Raw genomic sequence first — 27,042 nt, forward strand, 5'->3', positions numbered from 1 at the left:
AAAAATGAAAATTCTCTCATCATTTACTCACCCTCATGCCATCCCAGATGTGTATGACTTTCTTTCTTCTGCAGAACACAAATGAAGATTTTTAGAAGAATATCTCAGCTCTGTAGGTCCATACAATGCAAGTGAATGGTGACCAGGCCTTTGAAGCTCCAAAAAAAGTGATAAAGTCAGCATAAAAGTAATCCATAAGACTCCATTGGTTTAACCATGTCTTCTGAAGCAATCCAATTGGTTTTGGGTGTGAACAAACAAAAATATAGCTCCTTTTTCACTGTATATCTTGACGTCTCCTTGGCGATCATGATTTCAAGCATGAGTACACTGCGTCAAGCACTAGGAAGTGTAATCGAGCTTGAAATCATGATCGCCAAGGAGACGTCAAGATGTACAGTGAAAATGGAGTTTTGGTCTGTTCTCACCAACTGGATCACTTCAGAAGACATTTATTAAACCAATGGAGGGATATGGATTACTTGTATGCTGACTTTATCTAATTTTAGGAGCTTCAAATTTCTGGTCACCATTCACTTGCATTGTGAGGACCTATAGAGCAGAGATATTCTTATATAAATCTTCATTTATGTTCTGCAGAAGAAAGAATGTCATACACATCTGGGATGGCATGAGGGTGAGTAAATGATGAGAGAATTTTTATTTTTGAGTGAACTGTTCCTTTAATCGAGTTTCGTTCACACAACTAAATGCAATCTATCTGCGTATCATATATTGCCCTGTGTTGAACATACTGCTTTAGTTTAATTAGATTTTACAAATGAGGTAGCTTCACAGTAAAAAACATAGATTTGTTATCTGTTCAATGCAGATTTAGTTTTTTTTAAAACAAATCTTGTAAATAGTACGTTAAGTTGTATGCCTAGTAGATAAATAAATAATATATTAGACAAATATTCTTATTTTTTTAAATTACAACAACGTAAAATAATACAAATATATCTTATTCCATTATTTATTTGTTTTTGTGACTTTAATGATTTTTTTAAAACCGTGGCTTTTATTTTGTACAATGCTTGTTTCCAATTGGTCTGTTGTGTCCACGTGTGTCATGACGCATTAAGGACTATAAAAGCGCCTGCGCAGCGTTAGAGCGCTCTCTTTCTCTGCTTTCATCATGGAGTTCACTGATAGACGAAGTGCTTTATACATTAAAAACATGTTTGTGATGCGTTACACTCGGAGACCCGCGCGGAACACGCTCAGACCACCCTAATAAATGTAAGTTTGACCTGTTCTTACGCTCCAGTGAGTTTATTCGTCCCGCATGTATTTCATTGGTCACGTGCACAATAATGGCGCGCAGCGTGTTTGAACTCGTGCAGCTTTTGCATTAATGAATGTCTAATCTTCAAATAGAAGTTGTTTTTGGCTGTAAAATCTCCTATCTTTCCGCAGGTTTGATTATCTCTCCAGGGAGCATAATGATCTGGTGGCTGCTGTATCATAAGGGTGTTAATAAACACATGTATGTATTGCAATTTAATTGAACTATTTAATTTTTTACGTACTATTTCAGTAACTGAATTCTGTGATGAAAATGCTACATAGGAAGTGCCGTCTGATGCGATAACTGACGATGGCAAAGCAAAGTCATTCTGAGATGCACGTTTATAGAGAGAAAAATGTGCCACAATTCTGCACGTGCAAAATTATATTTTGAGCGCACAAAATTTTCTGCACGCGCAAGATGAAATTAAGCGCACAAAACGTTATTTTGCATGCGTGTGAGCAATGTATCTTGCAAAGAAATTGAGCAAACAAATTTTGCTCGAATAAAGTTTATTTGAATGTGAATTTGATCAGAATTTTGCTTTCTCCTATCCGTTCTGCGTGCAAAATAACTTTTTGCATGCTAAAAATATCTTGCGCGCGCGCGCTCAAAATATAATTGTGCATACAGAATTGTGGCACATGTTTAGTGTAATTGAATTACAGGGTCATTCAGTTATTCTTGATCTGACTGTGTGTTTCTCCACAGGTGTATTTCTGCATCTGAACACTGAAGTAGTGTTGATAAGGTAAATAATGCCCCATTTCATTACATCTACAGTTATAAACTCTTTGGTTTCATTTTCCTGAGATGAAAATGCTACATAGGAAGTGCCGTCTGATGCGATAACTGACGATGGCAAAGCAAAATTATTCTGAGGATTTCTGTAAGACCGTGAGAATTGTCACCTTAACCTTTCACTAACACAACTGACTGAAGTTCTGTTCTTACAGAGACCAGAAACATCTCGCCTGGGTCACCTGGAAACAAACGGTGTGTATAGAGAATTACTCTACATTGAAGTAAAAAATACTCCATATTTACTAATACAAGCCTGTGATGAAAGAAGTTATCCCTGTCTGAAGATCATGTTGATTTTTGGTAACCTGAGGCTTGTACAGAAGGTTTCTTCACTGTGTTTATGAGGGGCAGTTTTCCCTGAAGTGACTAGTTTTTGCTCTTTTTATCCAGAGGAAGTGTGGAAAACGCTCCACAGTGACCATGATGAAAGTTGGGAGAGGGATGTCAGTCCACAATACTGAAACACACCGGAACATCTGTTTTTGGTGTTTATTTCACATATTAAATCTTGTCATTAAAAAAAAAAAAGTTTCCAGTCTCCGTGTGGTCATGTGTTGAATACTGCGTTGTATGATGTTTTCTTCAGTGTGTCTAGGAAGTACTGCTCTTCTACCAGGAAGTCTCTGTCCTGTTTCACAAATTGGGTATAAACAAGTATCAAATCACATAAATTAATCAGTGTTTACTGAAATGTTATAGACACAAGTCTCTCCAATGAGACCCTCAATAGACTATTTTTAAACATGTAAAACGTGAATATTTACTGTAGAAAGATATAATGCATTTCCATGAGAGAATGGAATGTAAGGAATGTTTAAAACACAGTTGAGGTCATAATTTAAAGGGATAGTTCACCCAAAAATAAACTTTAACCCTCATGCCATCCCACGTGTATGACATTCTTTAGCACAATTTTTTTTTTTTTTTTTTTTTTTTTTTGGGGGGGGAGATATTTCTGCTCTGTAGGTCAATACGATGCAAGTGAATGGGTACCAGAAATTTGAAGCTCCTAAAAGCACAAAGGCAATCCATAATACTTGAGCGGTTTAATCCATGTCTTCAGAAGTGATATGCTAGGTCAATATTTAAGTCCTTTTTTACTGTATATCTACACCTTTAACCAGCCCTGACCAGAAGGTGATATGCACAAATGGATATTTATAGTAAAAACTACTTAAATATTTATGTTTCTCACCCACACCTATCACTTCTGAAGACATGTATTAAACCACTGGAGTTGTGTGGATTACTTTTATGCTGCTTTGAGCTTCAAAATTTTGGACCCAGTTGACTTGCTTTGTATGGACCTACAGAGCTGAAATATTCTTCTAAAAACCTTCATTTGTGTTCAGCAGAAGAAAGAAAGTCACACACATCTGGGATGGCATGAGTGTGAGTAAATGATGAGAGAATTTTCATTTTTGGGTGAACTATCTCTTCAAGTATTTTTTGTACCTCTACATTTTTAAAGCATAATTGTTAAGCAAGAAAGTTATCTGATGACAAAATATCAGTATCGGCCAGTTTTATGTTAAAATCGTTATCTGTGCATCCCTAAAATGTATAATCAAATTTTGTAAGATTATGCATTTCCATGACTGATAATAGAATATAATGAAAATGTTTGATCAAAAATTCATTACAGGGACATTTTACACTTCTAGGTTATTTAAGCACTGATAAATATTGCAAAAGTCAATTTCTGGAAGTCCTGCAGAGTTTAGTAGAGGTCGACCGATATATCGGCTTTACCGATTAAACGGTGCCGATAGTTACTTGGAACTATCGGTTATCGGCAAATATCTTGCCGATAGTTTTTCATAATTTTGTCATTTCAAAATAAGCGTGTAGGAGCGAAAATAAAGTGTGTTTTGGGCTTTTTTTTTATTTTTATGTAAAAGTCCATTATGCGCCAAATTTTAATTTTTGTGGTTACTGGGATTTTGGTTGAACAAAAACTTAATCTGGGACTCTAAAGAAAGAATACATTTTTTTTTTGACATTTTATAAATCGATTTAAAAAAAGCAATTGGCCGATTAATAGGTTATCGGACTTTGCCACCACCTTAGTAATCGGTATCGGCAAAATCCACTATAGGTCGACCCCTAGAGTTTAGCTCCAACACTATTAAACCACACCTGAACCAGCTAATAAAGGTCTTCAGGATTTTGTAAGAGCAGGGTTGGATTGAACTTTGCAGAATGTAAAATTATATAGCCCTTACTACAGTGAATATGTGGCCGGTTGTACCTTCTCTGCGGTGTGTTTGATGAGAGCGAGTCTGGCGTGTAGTTCAACTGGTACAGGACTCACTGAAGCAGGAGGACCAGCTGGCACGTGTGTGCTGGTGAATGCTGGAGAGAAATCTAAAACACACAATCATTCACTGCCGGATAAAGACTGCACTGCCTCTAAAAGTGAGTGAACACTGAGATAATATACCTGTGATGAGAGGAGCTGAAGTCAGAGTCACAGGATTGACAGGTAGCGTGTGTCTCAATCTCTCCACGTCTCGCCGATGATCCGTCATTTTCAAACGCTCCTGAGAGGAGAACACACGATCAGAGTTATGAAGTGTAGGCCAGTAACTTATAGTACTGATCAGGGGCGTAGTACTCATTTCAAAAGTGAGGGGGACACATCGCCCGCATCCCCCGCCTATTGTACGCCCTTGGTACTGACGATAGTAGCGGTAGATGCAGCATTACTCAAAAACAATTTCTCAATTACCGATTTAATTGTAAAAATGCACCATTTGCAATCAGCTGTGATTAATTTATTCTGCGAGTGAAAGTTACCAATAGTGCAACAGTTTTGGTGCCAGAAGTAAAAATCCCATTCATTTTCTCCAGAGGGGAATTGATTTTTAGCGATAACTTATAAACTTTTAAAGACAGACCTACCATGAGCTACGAGGTTGTTAATCGATGGTATATGCTTCTGTTGAAGCCATCAGTCCACGTTATTTCAACTTTTACATTTCTTAAAAGTTGTGTTTAATAGAGGGATTCCTGTTGAAGAACTACACTACCCATGATTCTGAGGGGAAAATCCACCAATCAAAGAATCACGGCAAACAAAGTGTGGCAAAATATCTCTGCAGGAACCACCCACTCCCATGAATGATGCAATCGAGTCGCTCTACCAACATTCTCAAACAACTTATATATTTGTGTTAGGGATACACCAATGTATCGGCAGCCGATATTTATCGGCCAATTAACCAATTTAAAATCATCTGCAAATAAGTTAAGCATGAAAACGGTGATATGAAAAAAAAAAGATAGTTCTTTTATAATTAATTATCAACACACTTTGTAAAAACTCTGAATTTAAATGCACAATCCAGAAATAAGAATGGCTAGCACTCCTAAAAATATTTTTTATTCGTTCTCGTTCTCACATTAATGAGGAAAAACCATTCTTATAGACGTGACAGTTCTGAAAGCGGCATTTACCTATAGGCTACATGATGCGGTAAAACCATCCATTTTTTATAGATTTTCTCCCCAGTTTGGAATGCCCAATTCCCAATGCGCTCTAAGTCCTCGTGGTGGCGTAGTGATTCACCTCAATCCGGGTGGCGAATCTCAGTTTCCTCCGCGTCTGAGACCGTCAATCCACGCATCTTATCACGTGGCTTGAGCGTTACCGTGGAGACGTAGCACGTGTGGAGGCTTCACGCTATTCTCCGCGGCATCCACACACAACTCGCCACGCATCCCACCGAGAGTGAGAACCACATTATAGCGACCACAAGGAGGTTACCCCATGTGACTCTACCCTCCCTAGCAACCGGGCCAATTGGTTGCTTAGGAGACCTGACTGGAGTCACTCAGCACACCCTGGATTCAAACTCGTGACTCCAGGGGTGGTAGTCAGCGTCAGTACTCACTGAGCTACCCAGGCCCACTGGCAGCAAATTTTGACTTCTGAGACATCGGTATGGTATCCATTAATGTTGCAGGATTGATTGAGTTAAGATTGAAATCACAATATCATCTTGTTCGATTACAAAAGCACTTCAGTCAGCACTGTGTAAGCAAGTGGCGCCCTCTAGCGCTCTGCAATGTCCATTATACCACTATAATGCAGAATTTAAAAGGGTGTTTCGTTCCTTTTGTTAAAACATTTTTTTTTCCATGATGTGGTTGACATTTTTGTGGAATTGCCCAACATATGCATAGAATGAATGTGTGATGTTCTAATATACACTGTACATACATGTAAAATGTGAGTTCTGTTGATTTTAACTGCAAAAACGGAAGTACAAAAATGTTTTTAGTATAACCAAAATAACCTTTTTTCATATCAATCAGCATGCTAGCATATTTAGTTATTATCCGTTTATCTTTCATTGTGGCTCTCTATAAATTTTGGACTGTCAAGTTCAAAAGATCCAATGTTCAAAGGAAATTACTTATTGTTAGATCAAAAGCTTTTGTGCCTCTTTAAACATTTTTAAAACATAATTCCTGAGAAACACAGTAATCTGATGACTTTACCGAGCTTCATTTTACACACTGAAGGCATCACATTTTTGCCAAAATGGCCTGATACCTGAAAGAATCCATGGCGTCAGTCACATGGTCAGGATAGCCAATTCCTGCAACCACAAAACACCCCCATAACTGAACTGACCCACCCCCATGCTTCACGATTTGGATGATGTTCTTCGGCTTGCAAGCCTCACCCTTTTTCCTTCAAATATAATGATGGCCATTATGGCCAAACAGTTCAATTTTTATTTCAATAGACCAGAGGACATTTCTCCAGAAAGTAAGATCTTTGTCCCCATGTGCACTTGCAAACTGTAGTCTGGCTTTTTTAATGGCGGTTTTAGAGCAGTGGCTTCTTCCTTGCTGAGCAGCCTTTCGGGTTATCTCGATATAGGACTCGTTTTACTGTGGATATACAATGGTGTGAAGAAGTGTTTGCCCCCTTCCTGATTTCTTATTTTTTTGCATGTTTATCACAATTAAATGTTTCAGATCATCAAACAAGTTTAAATATTAGTCAAAGATAACACAAGTAAACACAAAATGCAGTTTTTAAATGAAGGTTGTTATTATTAAGGGAAAACAAAATCCAAACCTACATGGCCCTGTGTGAAAAAGTGATTGCCCCCTAAACCTAATAACTGGTTGGGCCACCCTTAGCAGCAACAACTGCAATCAAGCGTTTGCGATAACTTGCAATGAGTCTTTTACAGCGCTGTGGAGGAATTTTGGCCCACTCATCTTTGCAGAATTGTTGTAATTCAGCCACATTGGAGGGTTTTCGAGCATGAACTGCCTTTTTAAGGTCATGTCACAGCATCTCAATAGGATTCAGGTCAGGACTTTGACTAGGCCACTCCAAAGTCTTCATTTTGTTTTTCTTCAGCCATTCAGAGGTGGACTTGCTGGTGTGTTTTGGATCATTGTCCTGCTGCAGAACCCAAGTTCGCTTCAGCTTGAGGTCACGAACAGATGGCCGGACATTCTCCTTCAGGATTTTTTGGTAGACAGCAGAATTCATGGTTCCATTTATCACAGCAAGTCTTCCAGGTCCTGAAGCAGCAAAACAGCCCCAGACCATCACACTACCACCACCATATTTTACTGTTGGTATGATGTTCTTTTTCTGAAATGCAGTGTTACTTTTACACCAGATGTAATGGGACACACACCTTCCAAAAAGTTCAACTTTTGTCTCGTCAGTCCACAGAGTATTTTCCCAAAAGTCTTGGGGATCATCAAGATGTTTTCTGGCAAAAATGAGACGAGCCTTAATGTTCTTTTTGCTCAGCAGTGGTTTTCGTCTTGGAACTCTGCCATGCAGGCCATTTTTGCCCAGTCTCTTTCTTATGGTGGAGTCATGAACACTGACCTTAACTGAGGCAAGTGAGGCCTGCAGTTCTTTGGATGTTGTTGTGGGGTCTTTTGTGACCTCTTGGATGAGTCGTCGCTGCGCTCTTGGGGTAATTTCGGTCGGCCGGCCACTCCTGGGAAGGTTCACCACTGTTCCATGTTTTCGCCATTTGTGGATAATGGCTCTCACTGTGGTTCTCTGGAGTCCCAAAGCTTTAGAAATGGCTTTATAACCTTTTCCAGACTGATAGATCTCAATTACTTTCTCATTTGTTCCTGAATTTCTTTGAATCTCGGCATGATGTCTAGCTTTTGAAGATCTTTTCGTCTACTTCACTTTGTCAGGCAGGTCCTATTTAAGTGATTTCTTGATTGAGAACAGGTGTGGCAGTAATCAGGCCTGGGTGTGGTTAGAGAAATTGAACTCAGGTGTGATAAACCACAGTTAAGTTATGTTTTAACAGGTGGAGCAAACACTTATTCACACAGGGCCATGTAGATTTGGATTCTGTTTTCCCTTAATAATAACAACCTTCATTTAAAAACTGCATTTTGTGTTTACTTGTGTTATCTTTGGCTAATATTTAAACTTGTTTGATGATCTGAAACATTTAAGTGTGACAAACATGCAAAAAAATAAGAAATCAGGAAGGGGGCAAACACTTTTTCACACCACTGTAGATACTTGTCTGTTTCCTCCAGAATCTTCACAAGGTCCTTTGCTGTTGTTCTGGGATTGATTTGCACTTTTCGCACCAGACTACGTTCATCTCTAGGAGACAGAATGCATCTCCTTTCTGAGCAGTATGATGGCTGTGTGGTCCCATGGTGTTTATACTTGAGTACCATTGATTATACAGATGAACGTGGTACCTTCAGGTGTTTGGAAATTGCTCCCAAGGATGAACCAGACTTGTGGAGGTCCACAATTTTTTTTTCTGAGGTCTTGGCTGATTTCTATGATGTCAAGCAAAGAGGCACTGAATACTCCAATTCAGTACACCTCCTATCAGAAGCTAATTGTTTAAAGTCTTGACATCATTTTCTGGAATTTTCCAAGCTGCTTAAAGGCACAGTTAATTTAGTGTATGTAAACATCTGACCCACTGGAATTGTGATATAGTCAATTAAAAGTGAAACAATCGGTCTGTAAACAATTGTTGGAAAAATTACTCGTGTCATGCACAAAGTAGATGTCCTAAACGACTTGCCAAAACAATAGTTTACTAATATGAAATCTGTGGAGTGGTTAAAAAATAAGTTCTAAAGACTTCAACCTAAGTGTAGTAATTGAGTAATTGTGTGTGACCTGTTGTAAGCTCTGCTCCTGTTGCCGTAGTTTCTCCATCTGTGTGTGGATGTTGCGTAGTCGAGTCTGATGTTCTGCCTCCACCTGTCTGGCCTCCCTCAGCGTCCGCTCGCCCTCTTCAAATCGCTCTGACGCCAGCTACACATGCCATATGCAGAACAGCATTACATTTCACATGATCAGGTGTTAGGTTGACAAGAGTGGTGTAGTCTTTTTTTCTACCTTACTGAAGCTCTCCACCTCCTGTGCTCGTGTTTTGAGTCTCAGTGCCATGGCGCTCAGCTTCTCTTTCTCTCTCTCCAGGCTCTCTCGCTCTTTCTGCAGTGATTCTTCCTTTTGTCTGAGTTCTCCAGCACACAGCTTCAGCTCCGCCTGCTCCTGAAAACACAGTAATCACTGTAATTATGATGGTATTCCTGCAGTACTGCGCCCTCTGTTGGCGTGACTGTACCTTTGCCATACTGATGATGGAGCCCTCTCTGTGCACGTCTCTCTCCAGTGCGTGGCTAGCCTCTCTCTCCACGCGCTCCTGACGCATTTTCTCCTGCGCGTGGAACCGGCTCCACTCCGCCGCGAGTTTCCTGCGTTCTTCTGCGCAGTGTTGCATGACGGACTGCTGTTCTTCCAACAGAGCACTCTGAGAGAGAGAATTTATCAGGTGTTTTTGACTAGTAAAAAGTAGTGCGTCACTGTAATCTGATTACACTTTCATGCACGGAAGGGACTACTGCTTATTTTTCAGTAATCCCAGTACAGTTACTGCTCTTATAAACTATCGTTACTTGCATTACATATAGGATTTAAATTTGCTCGCGGTCAAAAAAGCTGAGTAAGTCGTTGTGCGTGAGACAGAATAACATGCGGAAAAACAAAGTTTACCCTAGCCTTAAGACAACATAACAACAACATTTCATGTCTGAATGACCTTTGCCCTCTCCAGCTCCTCTCTCTCCATGCCGAGCTGTTGCGTCATGGTCCGTCTCTCCTCTTCTAGTCTTCGCAGAGCGGATTCTGCTTTCGCCTGTTCTGATGTCACCCGCCAGCGCTCCTAAATACACACAAAAACACTCTTAATTCCTCTGCATACACAAGCAAGCCTGAGTAAATATTTAACATCAGCACTGTCTTTCAAACAGTGACAATCACTGTTCACACTAAACAAGAAACATTTAGCAGACTGCTCTTTTTTTGGATGTGTGAAGTCCTGACCTTCTCCAGCTGTCTCTGCTGCTCAGCGAGCTGCGTGTCCATCTTGGTGATGACCTCTTTGAGACGTGACCTCTCCTCTATCATCTCACGCTGCTGCTGACTCAACTGATCCTGAAGAACTGAGAGCACAAATACAGTCAACTCTAGAGGTCGACCGATAGTGGATTTTGCCAATGGCGATAATAGATTAATCGGCCGATAGTTTTTAAAACAATTTATAGTGTTAAAAATTTTTTTTATTTCTTTACTATGACATACACAGACATAGAGGCTACAAGAGTCTAAAATAAATTACTGTGCAACCAAAATCTGTTATGCACCAAAAATCCTGATATTTTGGAGCTTGGAATATAATTGCTTATTTTTCGGGAATTTTATTTTGAAATGACGGAGACTTGGCTCCGTTACAATGCTCTATATTTATATTTAAGTTTTTACCAAATTAAGCTCTTTATGGCCTATATGTTCACCAGATATCCCTTATTTTGGAGTTTGTATACTTTTCCATATAGTCGCATTTTTCTTTGCATGCCCTCGCTTCAATTTAGAACACCTGAGTTATCTAATCAAAAATATGCATTGATGTTAAAAATATGGATGAATATTGTCTATGATGAAAGATTAAATCCCCATGAGAGGTGTCAGTGAGTGTTTTAATTTCACCTCTAGAGGTCGCTGTTATACTGTAGAATCCTCCGGAGGAGAAACTCAGAAGAATAATAATAATAATAATTAAGGATGCACCGATGTATTGGCTGCCGATATTTATCGGCCAATCACTGACCAAATTAAAACCATCAGCATATCGGTAATAAGCAAGAAAACATCGATATGAAAAACAGATGGTTTTTTATAAATAATAGTAACACACTTTGTGAAAACTCTGAATTCAAATGCACAGTCTAGAAATAATAATAGTCACAATAGCCATGTTTCCACTATCGGGCCAAATGTGGACGTGCTAGTGCGTGCCAGGGCCAGATGCGTTCCCACTTTCACTTCCGGGACTTCATCGTGCCTCCTCGAGGCTTTCTCAGGGCCAGTGGCCTTTGGCCCGCTGATTACCCTTGGGTCAAACAAGGCCAACTGGCGATTGAGGCGGGGTCAATAAACTCGATATCCTAGATAACTAGATAACATGATACCTCAGCTTGAGTTTCCCCTCTTGCTTGTGAAACGGGCGGGGTGTGTGACGTTGGCACCAGGGCGTCGTATTAAAGGTGTCATGAATAGGCAGGCTTTAGGGCAACGCTTCAGGGCTATTGGCCCCATGGTGGGAACGCAGATTGGTTTTGGTCTCGCGGCTCGAGGCCCGATGCTATTGGACCCGGCACATTTAACTTGGAATCTTATAGAAAAACAGGGATGTATGATTTACTTTAAAGCTTTAAAAATGTATGAATGACATGAAAAAATTATATTTAAAATATCCAAATATTTCCAAATACTTTAAATATGTCTCTCTTTTTGGACAAATTTAGTCTTGGTCAATTTTAAATTTACACTTTGTTTTTGAAACCCAGCCAACCTGAATTGCTATTATATTATATTGGCTATTATATTATGCAGTGTCCTACATTCTTCACTTTCATGTATTATTTTAATGCTCTCAGATTAAACCCGTGAGCCCTTATTTCTCATGAAGGAAGACTGAAGGAAGTTTTTGAAAATCTGTTTCTCAATTCTATCATCTCCACAGAAATAGAGTGAGCGGGCATCTCCTCCTCTGTGTCATTGCGTATCATTAACCTGCATGTATGAACCCATAATGACCACGAGCATTTGCCATTACAGTTTGGCACGAATGTCCGTTGACAGTGCGTGGATTATACAGCGCTTTTAAAAGCTATTTTAACTTTCACACATTCTTCAGGAGCTGCTCATGTGATCCACAGTGTGGGTCAATGAGATGCTCGGAGTTGGAGTGCTCACAAAATGGAAAAACATTGGAAAACAAGACACACAAATGCGCCATTCATGACATTTATTAGCTTAAAATTTCCTTATTTGGACGGTAAAATATGATTGAAATTTGAAGTGTACAATAACCGCGGTTATCTCAAATAGCCGCTATCAGACTATTATTTAATACTCGTGACAGGCCTATTTAAGAACATGTAATATTTAATTTTTATTCTCTCTCGTCCTCACATTAATGTGGAAAAACGCCATAAAAACAGATGTGACAGTTTTGAAAACCACACTTACCAATAAGCTATATGAGGAAAATCATCAAAAATGCTTTGAAACCAGCAGATATCAGAAATTATATATATTGGAAATTATAAAAGCATTTACAACAGTAAAAAAGCATTTTGTAAGCTTTATACATTTTGTAAGCATTCCTAAGTAAAACTGTGATCTGATGACAAAATAAGGTAAATGACAAAATATCGGTATCGGCCGAAAGTTTTTTTGTTTTGTTAAAATTGGTATCGTATCACCTAAAATGTTTCAAATCGGTGCAGCCCTAATAATAATAAATAAATAAAAACTATCTGCAACTATCGTCATAGATTTTTGCAGATAACCAATAGTTTTCAAAAGGCAACTATCGGCACCAATTAATCTGATAAAACCGATATATCGGTCTACCTCTAGTCATCTTCTAAGACCTCTGCAACTATCATCACAGATTTTTACAGATAACCGATAGTTCCACAAAGCAACTATCAGCACCGATTAATCTGTAAAACTGAAATATCAGTCTACCTCTAGTCATCTTCAAAGACCTCTGCAACTATCGTCATAGATTTTTGCAGATAACCAATAGTTTTAAAAAGCAACTATCGGCACCAATTAATCTGTAAAACCGATATATCGGCCTACCTCTAGTCATCTTCAAAGACCTCTGCAACTATCATCATAGATTTTTACAGATAACCGATAGTTCCAAAAAGCGACTATCGGCACCGATTAATCTGTAAAACTGAAATATCGGTCTACCTCTAGTCATCTTCAAAGACCTCTGCAACTATCGTCATAGATTTTTGCAGATAACCAATAGTTTTAAAAAGCAACTATCGGCACCAATTAATCTGTAAAACCGATATATCGGTCTACCTCTAGTCATCCTCAAAGACCTCAGAGGATCTTAAACTCGCTCTTCAGCTGCTAAGACAGGTACTCAAACATGCCTATAATTGTCTGATTGATTGAGTCATACTCACAGATATAGTGAAGTGGAGTCTGTTTGTGTATTTTTATGTACCTCTAAGCTGTGCGTCTCTGTGTTTCGCACTGAGCTCCAAACCCTGTGCTGTGTTCTCATGCGTGCTCTCCACACGACACGACAGGTCGCCCAGCCTGTGAGAGAACTGCTCCATCTGCTCGATGACCACCGTCAGAGACCTGAGAACACACACACATGACACTGAAGCAGATCCACATCACTGACCTCTTCAAAGAGATGTTCTTCTGTGTGTTGTAGCCGTTGTACCTGGTCTGTGATGTTGCGCTGGTCACGGCATCAATCTCTTCATCCTTCAGTTTCTTCAGTCGCTGAATCTGATCTTCATAATCTTTCTTCATCTCCAGGATCGACTTCCTGTGCCACATAATGTTTCAAAGGTATACTTCAGGTTCAAGACAACTTAAAGTGATAGTTCACTCAGAAATGTTACTGTTTTATTTGTACTGATGTCATTCTTGAGGGTGGAATTTGCTTGTGTAAACTTTGAAGATAGTTACGTTGTGTAGCTTTATGGTATCATAGCACTTGTGTGTTCACCTCTGCAGGTCTCGGAGTCGCTCCACCTCTCTGTCTCTGTCCTGTTGGCATTGTGCCAGTCTGCGCTGGTGCTGCGCCTGTAGCTCTGCCCGCTCCTGCTCCGCCATACGCGTGGCTGCAGCCAGCCTCTCCGCTAGGTCCTCATTTTCCTGCCGAGACCGCTGCTCTCGCTGGGCGGCCGATTCCTCCAGCAGCTTCACACGAGCTCTGAGAAAAGAGTAAAGTCATGTTCACACTGCAGCTAAATCCAGTGTCACTCCTCTTCTGTGTGTGTTACCTGTGCATGTTGTCCATGAGTTCGGTGTCTTGTTTGTGTCTCTGTTGAATGCTCTCTAACAGCATGTGATTCTGATCTCTCTCCAGCTGTAAACTCCTCACCTGAACAGAGAGAGAATCGGCGAGAAAGCTTTGGATAGAAGACCATCTGGTGCATATCAGGGCCAGAATAAACTGTAATATGGACCAGACTTTATAATGATAGTCAAAAGTACCTGTCCCTCCAGCTGTATAATTCGTGTCTGCAGTGATGTTATGTCTCTAGACTGCTCATCTGTGTCTCGCCAGTGCTTTGACTGTAAGCTCACATTCAGAGGACCACCCAAACCCCACAGATGAGACTGAGACAACTATACGCACATAATGCACACACAAAATAATGTTAATTCATCTACAGAATATTGATAAAGATCAGAAAGGCTTTCTGATATAATATCTGTGTGTGTGACCTGTTGTTGCATCAGCAGTTGTTGTAGACCATCTGCATTTAGAAGAGTTTGTGTTGGGGTCAAATGTACATCGCCATCTGCTGTTGACACTGAAACAACAACAGCAGCATTTAAAGGGATAGTTACCGAAAAATGCAAAGTTTGTCATAATTTGCACACCATCATCTCGTTCCAAACCTGTCTGATTTTCTTTCCTTGGTGAAACACAAAACTTAGCAGAAAGTGGAAGATAACAACATCTGTCAAGCTCCAAAAATGTAAAAACATACTACATAGAAGTATCATTAAACTAGTCCATATTACTCGTGTGCTATATTCCAAGTCTCTCGAAGCCATAGCTTTGCAGTAGAAGGTTTGGAACAACATGAGGGTGAATAAATTATTTTAGGGTGAAATATCTGTTTTAAAACAGACATGCATTTGCAGCACTGCTCGGAGTGCATTCATTATACACTGGCGGCCAAAAGTTTGGAATAATGTACAGATTTTGCTGTTTTGGAAGGAAATTGGTACTTTAATTCACCAAAGTGGCATTCAACTGATCACAGAGTATAGTCAGGACATTACTGATGTAAAAAACAGCACCATCACTATTTGAAAAAAGGAATGAAGGCTATACAATGCTTGAAATTGCCAAAAAACTGAAGATTTCATACAAAGATGTACAACTAAACAAGAGGATAAGTACATCAGAGTCTCTAGTTTGAGAAATAGACGCCTCACATGTCCTCAGCTGACAGCTTCATTGAATTCTACCCGCTCAACACCAGTTTCATGTACAACAGTAAAGAGAAGACTCAGGGGTGCAGGCCTTATGGGAAGAACTGCAAAGAAAAAGCCACTTTTGAAACAGAAAAACAAAAAGAAAAGGTTAGAGTGGGCAAAGAAACACAGACATTGGACAACAGATAATTGGAAAAGAGTGTTATGGATCTTAACCCCATTGAGCTTTTGTGGGATCAGCTAGACTGTAAGGTGCGTGAGAAGTGCCCGACAAGACAGCCACATCTATGGCGAGTGCTACAGGAAGTGTGGGGTGAAATGTCACCTGAGTATCTGGATAAACTGACAGCTAGAATAACAAGGATCTGCAAAGCTGTCATTGCTGCACGTGGAGGATTTTTTGATGAGAACTCTTTGAAGTAGTCATGTTATTAATGTCCTGACTATACATTGTGATCAGTTGAATGCCACTTTGGTGAACAAAAGTACCAATTTCTTTCCATAAGAGCAAAATCTGTACATTATTCCAAACTTTTGGCCGCCAGTGTATTTAAAAACAAAGCCCTGCTCTATCTACATTAGTAGACTCATTGAGTACATACAACACACTGAAGGGGGTGCTATAGCTGGCATGTGCCACCCCTGTGCAGGGTTAGAGGGGGGCATCTCTGTCTGGGCGTTGCTTCCTGAGGGTGTTCTGGGCTCTTGAGCATGTGTCTGTGGTTGTGGTTTGGGTTGTGTTCTGCTGGCTGTAGTTAAGGGTTGTGATTCAGCATGTCTGGACTGTGACGACAGGTTCTCATTGGCTGCAGACGGTCCTGATTAAGATGGAATGGGACAGAACCAGTCAGCAGGTGATGACATGGACAAGGATTTGGGAGGACCTGATAGACACTATCAGACGGGGACGGGGAGTGATGGGGAGTCCCCACTTGGTCACTAAAGGTAAAGTATACACATAATCTGATTTCTTTGGTCTGAGGCTGAATTCTCTCTTTATAACAATTCTCTCTGTTTAGGGTCATATAGGGCTATACATGGTCATATAAGGCTATTTAGGGTTATGTAGAGGTCAAACAGGGCTATAAAGTGCTATATAGGGTCATACAGGGCTACGCAGGGTCATATGAGGCTATTTAGGGTTATAGAGGGTCATATATAGAGAGCTGTTTAGGGTTATACATTTCCTCATTTCATTTAGAGCTATATGGTTATATAGGGTCATATAGGGCTATTTAGGGGTTTATAGGGTCATACAGGCTATATAGGGTCATATATAGGGTTCTGCATAGTTGTATTGGGTCATATAAGGTAATATAGGGTTATACAGGGCTATAGGGGTCATATATTGTTATTTAGGATCATATAGGGCTGTAGTGGCTCAAGTTGGGCCATTTAGGGTATTATAGGGTCATACAGGACTTTATAGGGACATATATCATTATATAGGTTCATATAGGGCTGTAGAGGCTCATATTTGATTATTTAGGATCATATAGGGATGTAAAGGTTCATATTGGGCTATTTAGGTTTTTATTGAGTCATAGTGTCATATAGGGCTATATAGGGTCATATATAGGGTTCTACAGAGTTGTATTGGATCATATAAGGTTATATAGGGTCATACAGGGCTATAGGGGTCATATATGGTTATTTAGGGTCATATAGGGCTGTAAAGGTTCATATTGGGCTATTTAGGGTTTTATTGAGTCATGGTGTCATAAAGGGCTATATAGGTTATTTGGTGTATTCAAGGGACTTATTTATTTGCATGACTTTTCCCACAAATCACAATTTTAAAACCAGAATTTTAAAATCACTGTACCAGGTTTATGTTGAGATTCTCTGCTTGTGTTAGGCTGAATGGAGGGGCCAGTGGACTCCCTGCTGAGAAACACACACACACACACTTCATTTTTATTTATTCATTATTTATAAGAACAGTATGCCGCTTTGTGTTCCATCTGAGCAGTTTATAAACAATAGCTCTTGTACCTTGGCTCTGTGTGTAGGGCCTGTGGCTCGTCCTGTCGTCTACGTGGGGTTGAAGTGATGCTTGGTTTAGGGCTAAAAAAATAATAACACACACACAAGTGGGTTTTTCAGTAGTCTGACTATAGAGACTCCACAAGTTCACATTCTACAGGTGTAAATATTGGTTCTGAAAATATTTCAATTTTATTGTAATTCTTAGACATGAAAGAAAACGTAACAAACACAAAACATTCTTTTCAAACTGATTGCGCAGTATCACCTGACAAACGTGTCCTGGTCTACTTCCTCTCCCAGAGCCAGTGAATCCTCTTGTTTTCCCTCTCTGTCCTCTGATTGGCTAATTAACTGTGCCTTCTTGCGACTCAGCGCTCCAGCGAGCCAATCATCTTCCTTGTCATCATCTCTCTTCATCTGTCGCCGGGCGGTGTGAGGTGAAGAGGGTGTCAGTTCTGCAGGGGTTTCATGGCTGGATGGTTTTCGAGGCCCTATGGAGGGAGATGTGGGGGGCTTCAGGGTCTCTTTTGCTGTTTGTTTGGGCTCTTCCTCCATTTTCTGCTCCTCCTCCTCCTCTTCATCCTGTTTCAGGCCGAGCCAGTCTGATCTGGGCCGAGTCGCTCGTGTGGAGGGTTTGGGTTTGTGTTCAGGAGAGTGAGAGCTCACGTCTTCAGTCGAGAATCTGACACAGTACAAAGTCATTAATATAACATGCCTAATATTAATAACTGTGCAGTCACAGTGCTGCTTTGGCTTTGTGTGTGTGGACTCACCTGACAGATTGTCTCCTGGACTGACGTCCCTCTGGTGTGGAGCCCATCGTTGGCTGATAAGACCCAAACGTGAAGTCTTCTTCGTCTAAAAGAGAGGCTGGAGAGAACAGGACTCTTGACTCATCTATCCTTAGCAATTTCAGACCTATCTCCAAATTGCCCTTTATTTCAAAGCTCTTAGTGAGTTGTGTATCGTCAGTTGAGTTCTTATATCAGTATGTCCAATATTTTTGATACCTTTCAGTCGGGTTTTAGATCAATGCACAGTACGGAAACCGCACTGTTGAAGGTCAGCAATGACCTGTTGCAAGTTCTCGATACTGGTTCGTATGCGGTGCATGTCTTGTTGGATTTAAGCGCTGCATTCGATACAATCGATCATAGTATTCTGTTACATCGGTTGGAAAAGGTGGCGGGTATTCAGGGTGATGCCCTGCAGTGGTTGGCCTCTTACCTCAAAGATAGAACCTTCTCAGTGAGCTTTGGGAAGTTTTCTTCTTCGTCAGGTTCCCCTATTATGCGGTGTGCCCCAAGGGTCCATTTTAGGCCCTCTTCTCTTTTCACTTTATATGCTCCCCTTGGGTGCCATTTTTAAGAAATATAAGATCTCCTACCACTGCTATGCTGACGATACACAATTTTATCTACCAGCTAAAACTGACAGTAGTATCCTTTGGACGCGCTTTGCGACTGTTTTGAGGAGATCAAATGTTGGATGGATAATCTTTTGCAATTAAACGAAAGCAAAAGCGAAATTCTGATTTTAGGCCCCTCCTTTTTAATTTAGGTTCTTTTTTGCCAGTGTTCAACCTCATGTTAGAAATCTTGGGGTTACATTTGATTCGTCACTAAATTTTGAGAGACAAATCAGTACAGTGGTAAAGAGCGGTTTATTTCATCTGAGATAGGTTGAGAAATTAAAACAGTTTCTACCCCCGATAGATTTGGAGACTGTAATCCACGCTCTCATAACATCACGCCTGGACTGTAATTCCCTATACTATGGCCTGCCTCAAATGGCGAACTTTCGCCTGCAAATTGTCCAAAATGCTGCAGCGAGACTTCTTACCGGAACAAAAAAGAGGGATCACATTTCTCCCATTTTAGTGACTTTACATTGGCTTCCTGTAAAGCTTAGAGTCGATTTTAAAATTGCTGTTTTTGTGTACAAGGCTTTATCTGGTGTTGCACCAAAATGCATTAGTGACCTTCTGATTCCTTACTCTCCTCAAAGAGCACTTAGGTCTAGTAATCAGCTTCTCTTAACCGTCCCACGTTGTCACTGTAAAACTAAGGGTGGCCGGGCCTGTAAATGTGAGGTTTGCTCCTTCACTAGCCAGTTTTAAATCGGCTCTTAAATCTTATTTGTTCTCTCTGGCTTTTGATTAAGATTAGTTTAAGGGTTTTATGTTCAAGTTTTCTGATTGTATTTTATTTAATGTGTTTATATTTTGTACACTGCATGTTTTCCTTTAATGCTTTCTTTTTATATGCTCAACGTTTTATTGTACAGCACTTTGGCGCAACTCTGTTGCTTTTAAATGTGCTATTGAAATAAATTTTGACTTGACTAACGGTAAGGGCTTGTTTTGTGTAATTATTGTGAAGCAGACGTTTAGCATGGCGTCACCTTTTCCAGCTGAGATCTTCTCCGGCAGTTTCTCCGTCTGTTTCTCTGTCTGCCATGTGTCTTTCTTCTCTCCTGTGACGGGTCTCTCCAGCAGACGGGGAGATGTTCCTCTACCGAGAATCTCATCCAGTCGGGTGCGAGCTCTCTGAGGAGGATCACTGTTCAAAGGAGAGAGATACATTACTTACAACCCCAAACTAATCTAAACATTTAGTTTCGGCTCGAGGTTAAAAGCAACACTTTTTTGTGAATTCATAATCACATGCAAGACTAATTTCATTAAAATCTCTGTAAAACAGACTCTACCTCTCTTGTTTCTGTGTCAGTCCATTTCCTTTCACTTTAGGTGTTTCTCCAAAGCCCAAAGCATCAATAAGATCATCTTCATCACCATCGAATGTCAGATCATCTCTTTTCTTCACACTAGCTGCTGGAGACACTGATAGACGCATATAAAATGGTAAGAAAAGTCAAAATCAGATGGTATTAGGGGGAGATTGTATACACCCACGAGTGCAATATGTTTTCCCGGAAGAGAGACTCTAACTTTTTTAATGTGTTTATCTGCTAAAAGTGAATTTTTGTCAGCGTTTTAGGAGCACACTAGCATATAGATTACTTAAAGCCAGAAAACTACAGTTTTGATATCATGGGATCTTTAACCCTCAAGTGGTGTTTGGTCATTTTCGACTGATTTGATTTTTTTAATTTTTTGATAAAAATGTTAGTGTTCATGGGAGAGGTATAAAATGTTGTTACTTTTACTCTTTTTATCATCTAAATGCACACACAAAATCTTAAATCGATTCCATTTAAATTTAAGTGGTTTTCTAAACAAGTAACACATGTACCGTTCACGGTCAAATTTGACCGACCATTGAAATGAATGGGGAAATAAATGGGTGAGCAAGAGCAATTTTAATTTTTTTGAATTTGTCAAATAAAATAAACAATTCAGCCACAATGCAGAATACACACAGACACAAATGAAGGGGTGAGACTATAACTCATCCACAATGCAGAACACATGCGCTCACACACAAACACACACACACAGGAATGAATGGGTGAGACTATAACACAGAGCAATTTTTTGTGGAATTTGTCAAATAAAACCAATAATTCACCCACAATGCAGAACACACTAGGGCTGTGTTGATGCAATCAAATATCAATATATTGTGATACTTTTTCTCATGATATTGTATCGATATTTTTATTCAACTACTTGTGTATTCATATAATGTAAACACACAACAAAGTTGGCACACTGTTACTTCCAAATCAATTTAATGAGCTCATGATGTTTTGAACTACATGTTCTTCATCCGGTATCAGTATATAACTGAAATATACCCACATTAATTGTAATTGAAATTGGAATTGTTTGAAAATCTAATCAAATTATGATATTGTGATGTACTGCAATATATCGAATCGTGACATGTGTATTGCAATATGTATTGTATCGTGAGGTGTCAGGCAAAACCCAGCCCAAGAACACACACACACTCGGAAATGATTCAATGAGACTATAACACTGTGCAGAACACACACACACACAAACACACACACACACACACTTGCAGAACTACATGTCTGAACTCACTGTGGAGAAAATTTACCCTGATAAAAACAAATCTTGAATATTTTTGTTATAAAAACAGTTCCAATGCAAAACAAAAATGAGCTAAACTTTGTCAAATAACAGGCTTTTATAATGTCTAAATATATACCCAAATGCATCACATGTGATAACATCTAAAAAATTAAGTTACAGCATTGAGTTACAAGCAACAATAATGGGAACACTGAGGCCACCTATAGGCTATACTTGTCATTACTATGAAAACTGATGACTGCATGACACATGGCATCCTTTTCATAAATATTCAAGTTTGCATTTTACTGAAGTGAAGGTTAAAAAAAAGTGATTATTTGTTATAAAAATTGAAAAGTGTCATTTGAGCTTATGGAGTCCAAATCCATACATTTGTCCCAAAAAATGTCATTGTATTGAAAAAAAGGTGTTACATTAAGACTGTTCCGGTCAATTTTGACAGCGAAAATTACCAAGTGTTAGCTGAGAATAAACAGAACTTAACGGTTAAAGTCTGTTGTTTGGTAATCAGTACGTTATGATGTCTTAGTTCTCACCCGTCTCTGATTTTTTAGGAATGGCAGGGGAGGAAGAAGAGGGTGACTCTGTTTTCTTCATTGTTTTCGGCTGCTGTTTGTGCTCCAGGTCGTCCAGCAGGTCGTCTAACGAATCGTCCACATTATCTGAGTAACATATAGATCAGATGTCATGTTTAACTTAAGTTCTTACAGATGTTAACATGTCTCACACAGATTTTTTCTGTCCTGTTTTGTTTTAATACCTTTATTAGGAAGAGGTGGATCAAGACCACCACCTTCATCATCATCTGCACCACATGCAGCGCGAAAATGGAGCAAATTAAGAAAATTACTCTCCGACTTCACACAGGAGATATTTAGAGCTGTTACAAGCGGTCTATGACACAATGACATTAGACTCACCTAGGAAGCTGAACTTCTTGTAAGTTCTCGCTGTGGATGCTGGAGCAGAACTGGGCTTCTTCTCTTCAATAGCTCTCCCCTCTGCACAAAATATATTATACATTTATCTACAGTATTGTATACACAAAACTGTCCCATAAGAGTTGGACTGTTTGTTAAAGCTTATAAACCTGTATCTTTGGTCTTGTCTCCTGATTTAGAAGGTTCTGCAGAGTCTTTTCTCTGAACAGGAGCTGAGCTCGGCTTCTTCTTGGAGCGGAACAGATCAGCGTCCATGTCATCTATATTCTGAAACGAACAGAAGTCACAATGCCGTCTGCTTTTTCAGAAGTGTCACTGCCAGTCAATCCTACTCACTCTTTATTAAGAGTATTTTCCACATTTTAGAACAAAAGTCATCAAAACTATAAAGTGAGTGAATTATGTAGTGTCCAAAAATGTTAAACAGTCTTATATAAGCTTCTTTGAAGTCGCCACCCTTTGCTTGTTTACAGCTCTGTTGACTGCTTTTTCTTCACTATCTGCTCCAGCTCATCCATAAAAAAAAAACTAAATAAAAAAAAAAAGTATTGTTAAGAAATTCACATGTAGGCACAATTTACACTCACTGATCACTTTATTAGATACACCTGTACGCCTACTTATTCATTCGATTATCTAATCAGCCAATCGTGTGGCGGCAGTGCATAAAATCATGCAGATACGGGTCAGGAGCTTCAGTTAATGTTCACATCAACCATCAGAATGGGGAAAAAATTTGATCTCATTGATTTGGAGCGTGGCATGATTGTTGGTGCCAGATGGGCGGGTTTGAGTATTTCTGGGATTTTCATGCAAAACAGTCTCTAGAATTTACTCCGAATGGTGCCAAAAACATCCAGTGAGCGGCAGTTCTGTGGACGGAAATGCCTTTTTCATGAGAGAGGTTAACGGAGAATGAACAGACTGGTTCAAGCTGACAGAAAGGCTACGGTAACTCAGATAACTGCTCTGTACAATTGTAGTGAGAAGAATATCATCATGTAAGCACAACATGTGGAACCTTGAGGCGGATGGGCTACAACAGCAGAAGACCACGTCGGGTTCCACTTCTGTCAGTAAGAACATAAAGCTGAGGCTGTAGTGGGCACAGGCTCACCAAAACTGGACAGTTGAAGATGGGAAAAACGTAGCCTGGTCTGATGAATTTCGATTTCTGCTGAGGCACACAGATGGTAGGGTCAAACTCAGAATGTGGCACCAACAGCATGAATCCATGAACCCAACCTGCCTTGTGTCAACAGTCCAGGCTGGTGGTGGTGGTGTAATGGTGTGGGGAAGGTTTTCTTGGCACGCTTTGGGTCAGTTTATACCAATCAATCATTTGAATGCCAAAGCCTATTTGAGTATTGTTGTTGACCATGTGCATCCCTTCATGGCCACAATTTACCCATCTTCTAATGGCTACTTCCAGCATGATAATGCACCATGTCACAAAGCAAAAGTCGTCTCAAACTGGTTTCATGAACATGGCAATAAGTTCACCGTTCTTCAGTGTTCTTCCCAGTCACCGGATCTAAATGGGTTGTGGTAGAACGGGAGATTCGCAGCATGAATGTGCAGCTGACAAATCTACAGAGACTGCATGATGCAATCATGTCAACATGGACCGGAATCTCAAAGGAAGGTTTCCAACATCACGAAGAATTGAGGCTGTTTTGAGAGCAAAGGGAGGCCATACCCAGTATTAGTATATCTTCCTAATAAAGAACACAGTGAGTGCATATTTGTTTTCAAATCTAATTACAAGCATGTAAGCATAAGCCCTTAGAACAAAAGTTTTGACTGGTAGTATACAGTCAGTGCTGGGTAGTAACAGATTAAATGTAATCTGTATTATGTAGTCAGATTACAAAAATCAAGTACTTGTAATTAGATTAAGTTACATTTTAAAACGCTTGTAATCAGATTACAGTCACATGTTGATGGATTACATGATTATACATGAATCAGGCAATGGCAGTAAATTGTTCATAATTGATTGATTTCCCCTAATTCTTAATAAGGAATCCAAAACTAACCGGATTGGATTACCTAAAAACAATATTATCCAAGAGATGACATTACTGATTGCAATTTTAACCATGTAATTTGTAATGAGTACCAGATTACAATTCTGAAGTCATTTACCCAGCACTGTGTATCGTATACGTACCAGCGGGAAAGAAATTTGCTAGGCTATATCATAGCTCATATTTCAGTCAATCAGAAAGTGATGATCACTTCATTTACCTTCATGCTTTCCAGTAGAGCAGCAGGATCAGCTTCAGAAACATCAGAACCCTGAAACACAAACCACTCTCAGAGAGTTCTCAACTAGCAATTGAACTAATGAAACAAATAAATATATATATTTTTTTTTTCCCGAAACAAAATTGCACTATTAACTCTTCTAAGAGCACAGTTTTGGGGGCAAAATTCCCAGTCTATTTGAAGTTTATTACAGTTAATCAGATTTTTTTTAGTTTGTTTTTTAGATTTATCCTAATATTAGCTAACTTGTGCTATTATGATCACAGTGACTTCCATTTGCCTACTTTTCTTTCCAGTTTTATGTATTAACCCTTGTGTGTCAATTTAAAAAAGTTACTCAGAGGTCCTTAGAGGACAAAAATGTCCGCATCAAAAAACTGGCATAATAATATTATATATTAATATTATTTTCCACTTTCAGTGAGTTATTTTTTAACCAACATCAGTCCTGATCATAACTACCAAATATTCATTCATTTTCAGGATTTTAACCCTTTATTTGCCAGTTTGTTTATATAATGCCACTGTTGTTTTTATACACACACACACACACACACACACTGACATCCATACCAACACACCCACACAATTTTAGCTGCATCATTTATTCAATTGTCCTGCAGTGCTCTATAATACAGCAAACAGAGAACAGAGGAAAAGCTTGTATTTGCTCCATAGGCTAAACATGAGAAAAATGGCGCCATCTGGTGGAAAATATTAAAAATGTAAATTCTGAAGCCAGGGCTCTGGAATGAAAGCATAATATCCTAGAATTCATGATTCTATGCTTTAATGGCACTGGGATCAAATATTGCAGTTTTAATAGGTTTCAATGGGGACATTTTTGTCCTGAAGGTCCTGAGTGTAACTCTTTTGTGTACACAGTGTATTATAGATGTATTATAGGAACTGAGGTTGGAATGTCAAAATTCCCCCAAAAATACACACCTTTGGCAAAATGTATGCCGTTGCCAAAATGATCGAAAAAACTAAAATGCAAAAGACAACTTGTGCCTTACCTCATCATCTCTCTCGGCTTCTTCTGCCAGTTTACTGAAGAAATCATCATCTAGAAGTGATCTGAACACACAGAAAAAAGCTTTACATGACGTTTACACACACACTGTCATCAGAAACGTGTAGAATTGCATGATTGAGAAGGAAACATGGCCTGTGTGTTCATATTTCAACAAACTACAGCTGTATCTCATGTTGTGACTGTATAATGGGTAATGCAACCCAAATCTAAACCAATAAGCTTTCAGCGGCATGTTTTCAGATTCATCGCTCACTTCTTTCCACTGCGTGATGTGAGGACACCAGCGGATCGGCTTGACCCAGCAGCAGGAGATCGGACCTTCACTGGACCTGTGAACCAAAGAAACCACTGTTATCAACACACAGTGTATTTAAGGAGGTATGACAGATTTAAGTGCATGAAACCACAGCAGATCATCATACGTTCATCATCACCCAGCAGATCTCCCAACACGTCATCTATAGAGCCTGAGACAGACACAGAAATATTATTAGTTCATCTAATAAAATACTCAGACATAAATAAACATATGAGCGGTCCAGAACTGACCTCTGAGACCTTTCTTCTGTCTTGAAGTCTGCAAAAGATGAAAATAACAAAATTATAACATCTATTATTCCATGACAGTCTCTTCTGTTCTCAACATTACTGAATAAATCACAGTGTTATTATATAATGCATTACACAATAGAACAGGTATAGCTATGTAACTCAGATTGAACATTTGACACTCAATATAATAGAAGGCTGCAAAACCCCCATGTTTATTTACTTAAACTGCAATGCATTTTATGACAATATGATGCATATACAAATTGCACTGTATAGTGTTATATTTCATTATCCATGTGCATAATGTGTTTAAAATAAACATTGTGCTTTACCATATCTGCACACAAGCAGGAGAAAAGTTTGCATGTGTGAAATCTGTGCGCGTCCCCGTTGCCAATGGAAACCAGCAACGCTCATCACATGCACGAGCACTGAGACTCAGATGAGCTAATTATCATCGAAATCATGTTCCAGTGCCACAGAACATCTGATTCGGTTCTGTCTTGATGTTCAGATCTGAAGACTCTTCTGTGATTGCGGACAGGAAGTGCTTTCGCTTTGTTGAATCCGTTCAACGAGTCA

The 27,042-nt window shown here is 39.4% G+C and overlaps 1 protein-coding gene, 1 long non-coding RNA gene and 3 other non-coding genes across 11 annotated transcripts; 4 read left to right on the plus strand and 1 right to left on the minus strand.

The window, feature by feature from the left end:
• Positions 1 to 1,089: 1,089 nt before the first annotated feature.
• LOC127451706 (uncharacterized) lies at positions 1,090 to 2,626 on the plus strand. Its single transcript, XR_007899132.1, has 5 exons — positions 1,090 to 1,242; positions 1,420 to 1,489; positions 2,003 to 2,042; positions 2,248 to 2,287; positions 2,486 to 2,626. It is a non-coding gene; the product is annotated as an uncharacterized LOC127451706 (long non-coding RNA).
• On the plus strand, positions 1,549 to 1,625 carry LOC127452394 (small nucleolar RNA SNORD49). Its single transcript, XR_007899262.1, has one exon. It is a non-coding gene; the product is annotated as a small nucleolar RNA SNORD49 (small nucleolar RNA).
• LOC127452376 (small nucleolar RNA SNORD49) lies at positions 2,098 to 2,174 on the plus strand. Its single transcript, XR_007899245.1, has one exon. It is a non-coding gene; the product is annotated as a small nucleolar RNA SNORD49 (small nucleolar RNA).
• On the plus strand, positions 2,343 to 2,411 carry LOC127452393 (small nucleolar RNA R38). Its single transcript, XR_007899261.1, has one exon. It is a non-coding gene; the product is annotated as a small nucleolar RNA R38 (small nucleolar RNA).
• On the minus strand, positions 2,571 to 27,042 carry LOC127451705 (fas-binding factor 1 homolog). Of its 7 annotated transcripts, none has more exons than XM_051716592.1 (31): positions 26,793 to 27,042; positions 26,458 to 26,485; positions 26,331 to 26,375; positions 26,162 to 26,237; positions 25,889 to 25,949; positions 24,849 to 24,899; positions 22,748 to 22,865; positions 22,578 to 22,658; positions 22,418 to 22,462; positions 22,194 to 22,319; positions 20,343 to 20,475; positions 20,037 to 20,194; positions 18,407 to 18,503; positions 17,899 to 18,315; positions 17,640 to 17,711; positions 17,470 to 17,528; positions 16,247 to 16,462; positions 14,922 to 15,010; positions 14,688 to 14,822; positions 14,474 to 14,574; positions 14,197 to 14,403; positions 13,906 to 14,013; positions 13,678 to 13,817; positions 10,467 to 10,585; positions 10,183 to 10,305; positions 9,709 to 9,894; positions 9,480 to 9,635; positions 9,258 to 9,395; positions 4,539 to 4,638; positions 4,347 to 4,462; positions 2,571 to 2,723 (listed from the first exon to the last, which is right to left on the minus strand). In XM_051716592.1, the coding sequence occupies exons 1-31, from the start codon at positions 26,793 to 26,795 to the stop codon at positions 2,643 to 2,645; spliced, it is 3,585 nt and encodes a 1,194-aa protein (XP_051572552.1). In that variant the 5' UTR covers positions 26,796 to 27,042; the 3' UTR covers positions 2,571 to 2,642. The 7 variants fall into 7 exon arrangements, 6 of the variants coding, with proteins under 6 accessions (XP_051572552.1, XP_051572553.1, XP_051572551.1 ...); XM_051716593.1 differs by having other exon boundaries at positions 9,480 to 9,629; positions 17,470 to 17,531; XM_051716591.1 differs by having other exon boundaries at positions 17,470 to 17,531.

This window comes from Myxocyprinus asiaticus, chromosome 14 (genome assembly GCF_019703515.2).
Source record: "Myxocyprinus asiaticus isolate MX2 ecotype Aquarium Trade chromosome 14, UBuf_Myxa_2, whole genome shotgun sequence".
Classification (NCBI taxonomy): domain Eukaryota; kingdom Metazoa; phylum Chordata; class Actinopteri; order Cypriniformes; family Catostomidae; genus Myxocyprinus; species Myxocyprinus asiaticus.

What these genes read in the sequence shown, in the direction of transcription:
- LOC127451705 (XM_051716591.1), bottom strand. An exon ending in AGCACCCCCTTCAGTGTGTT is followed by an intron (nt 15,011 to 16,246) that starts GTATGTACTCAA and finishes TTGTTGTTTCAG; the next exon opens with TGTCAACAGCAGATGGCGAT. An exon ending in TTATACAGCTGGAGGGACAG is followed by an intron (nt 14,575 to 14,687) that starts GTACTTTTGACT and finishes CTCTCTGTTCAG; the next exon opens with GTGAGGAGTTTACAGCTGGA.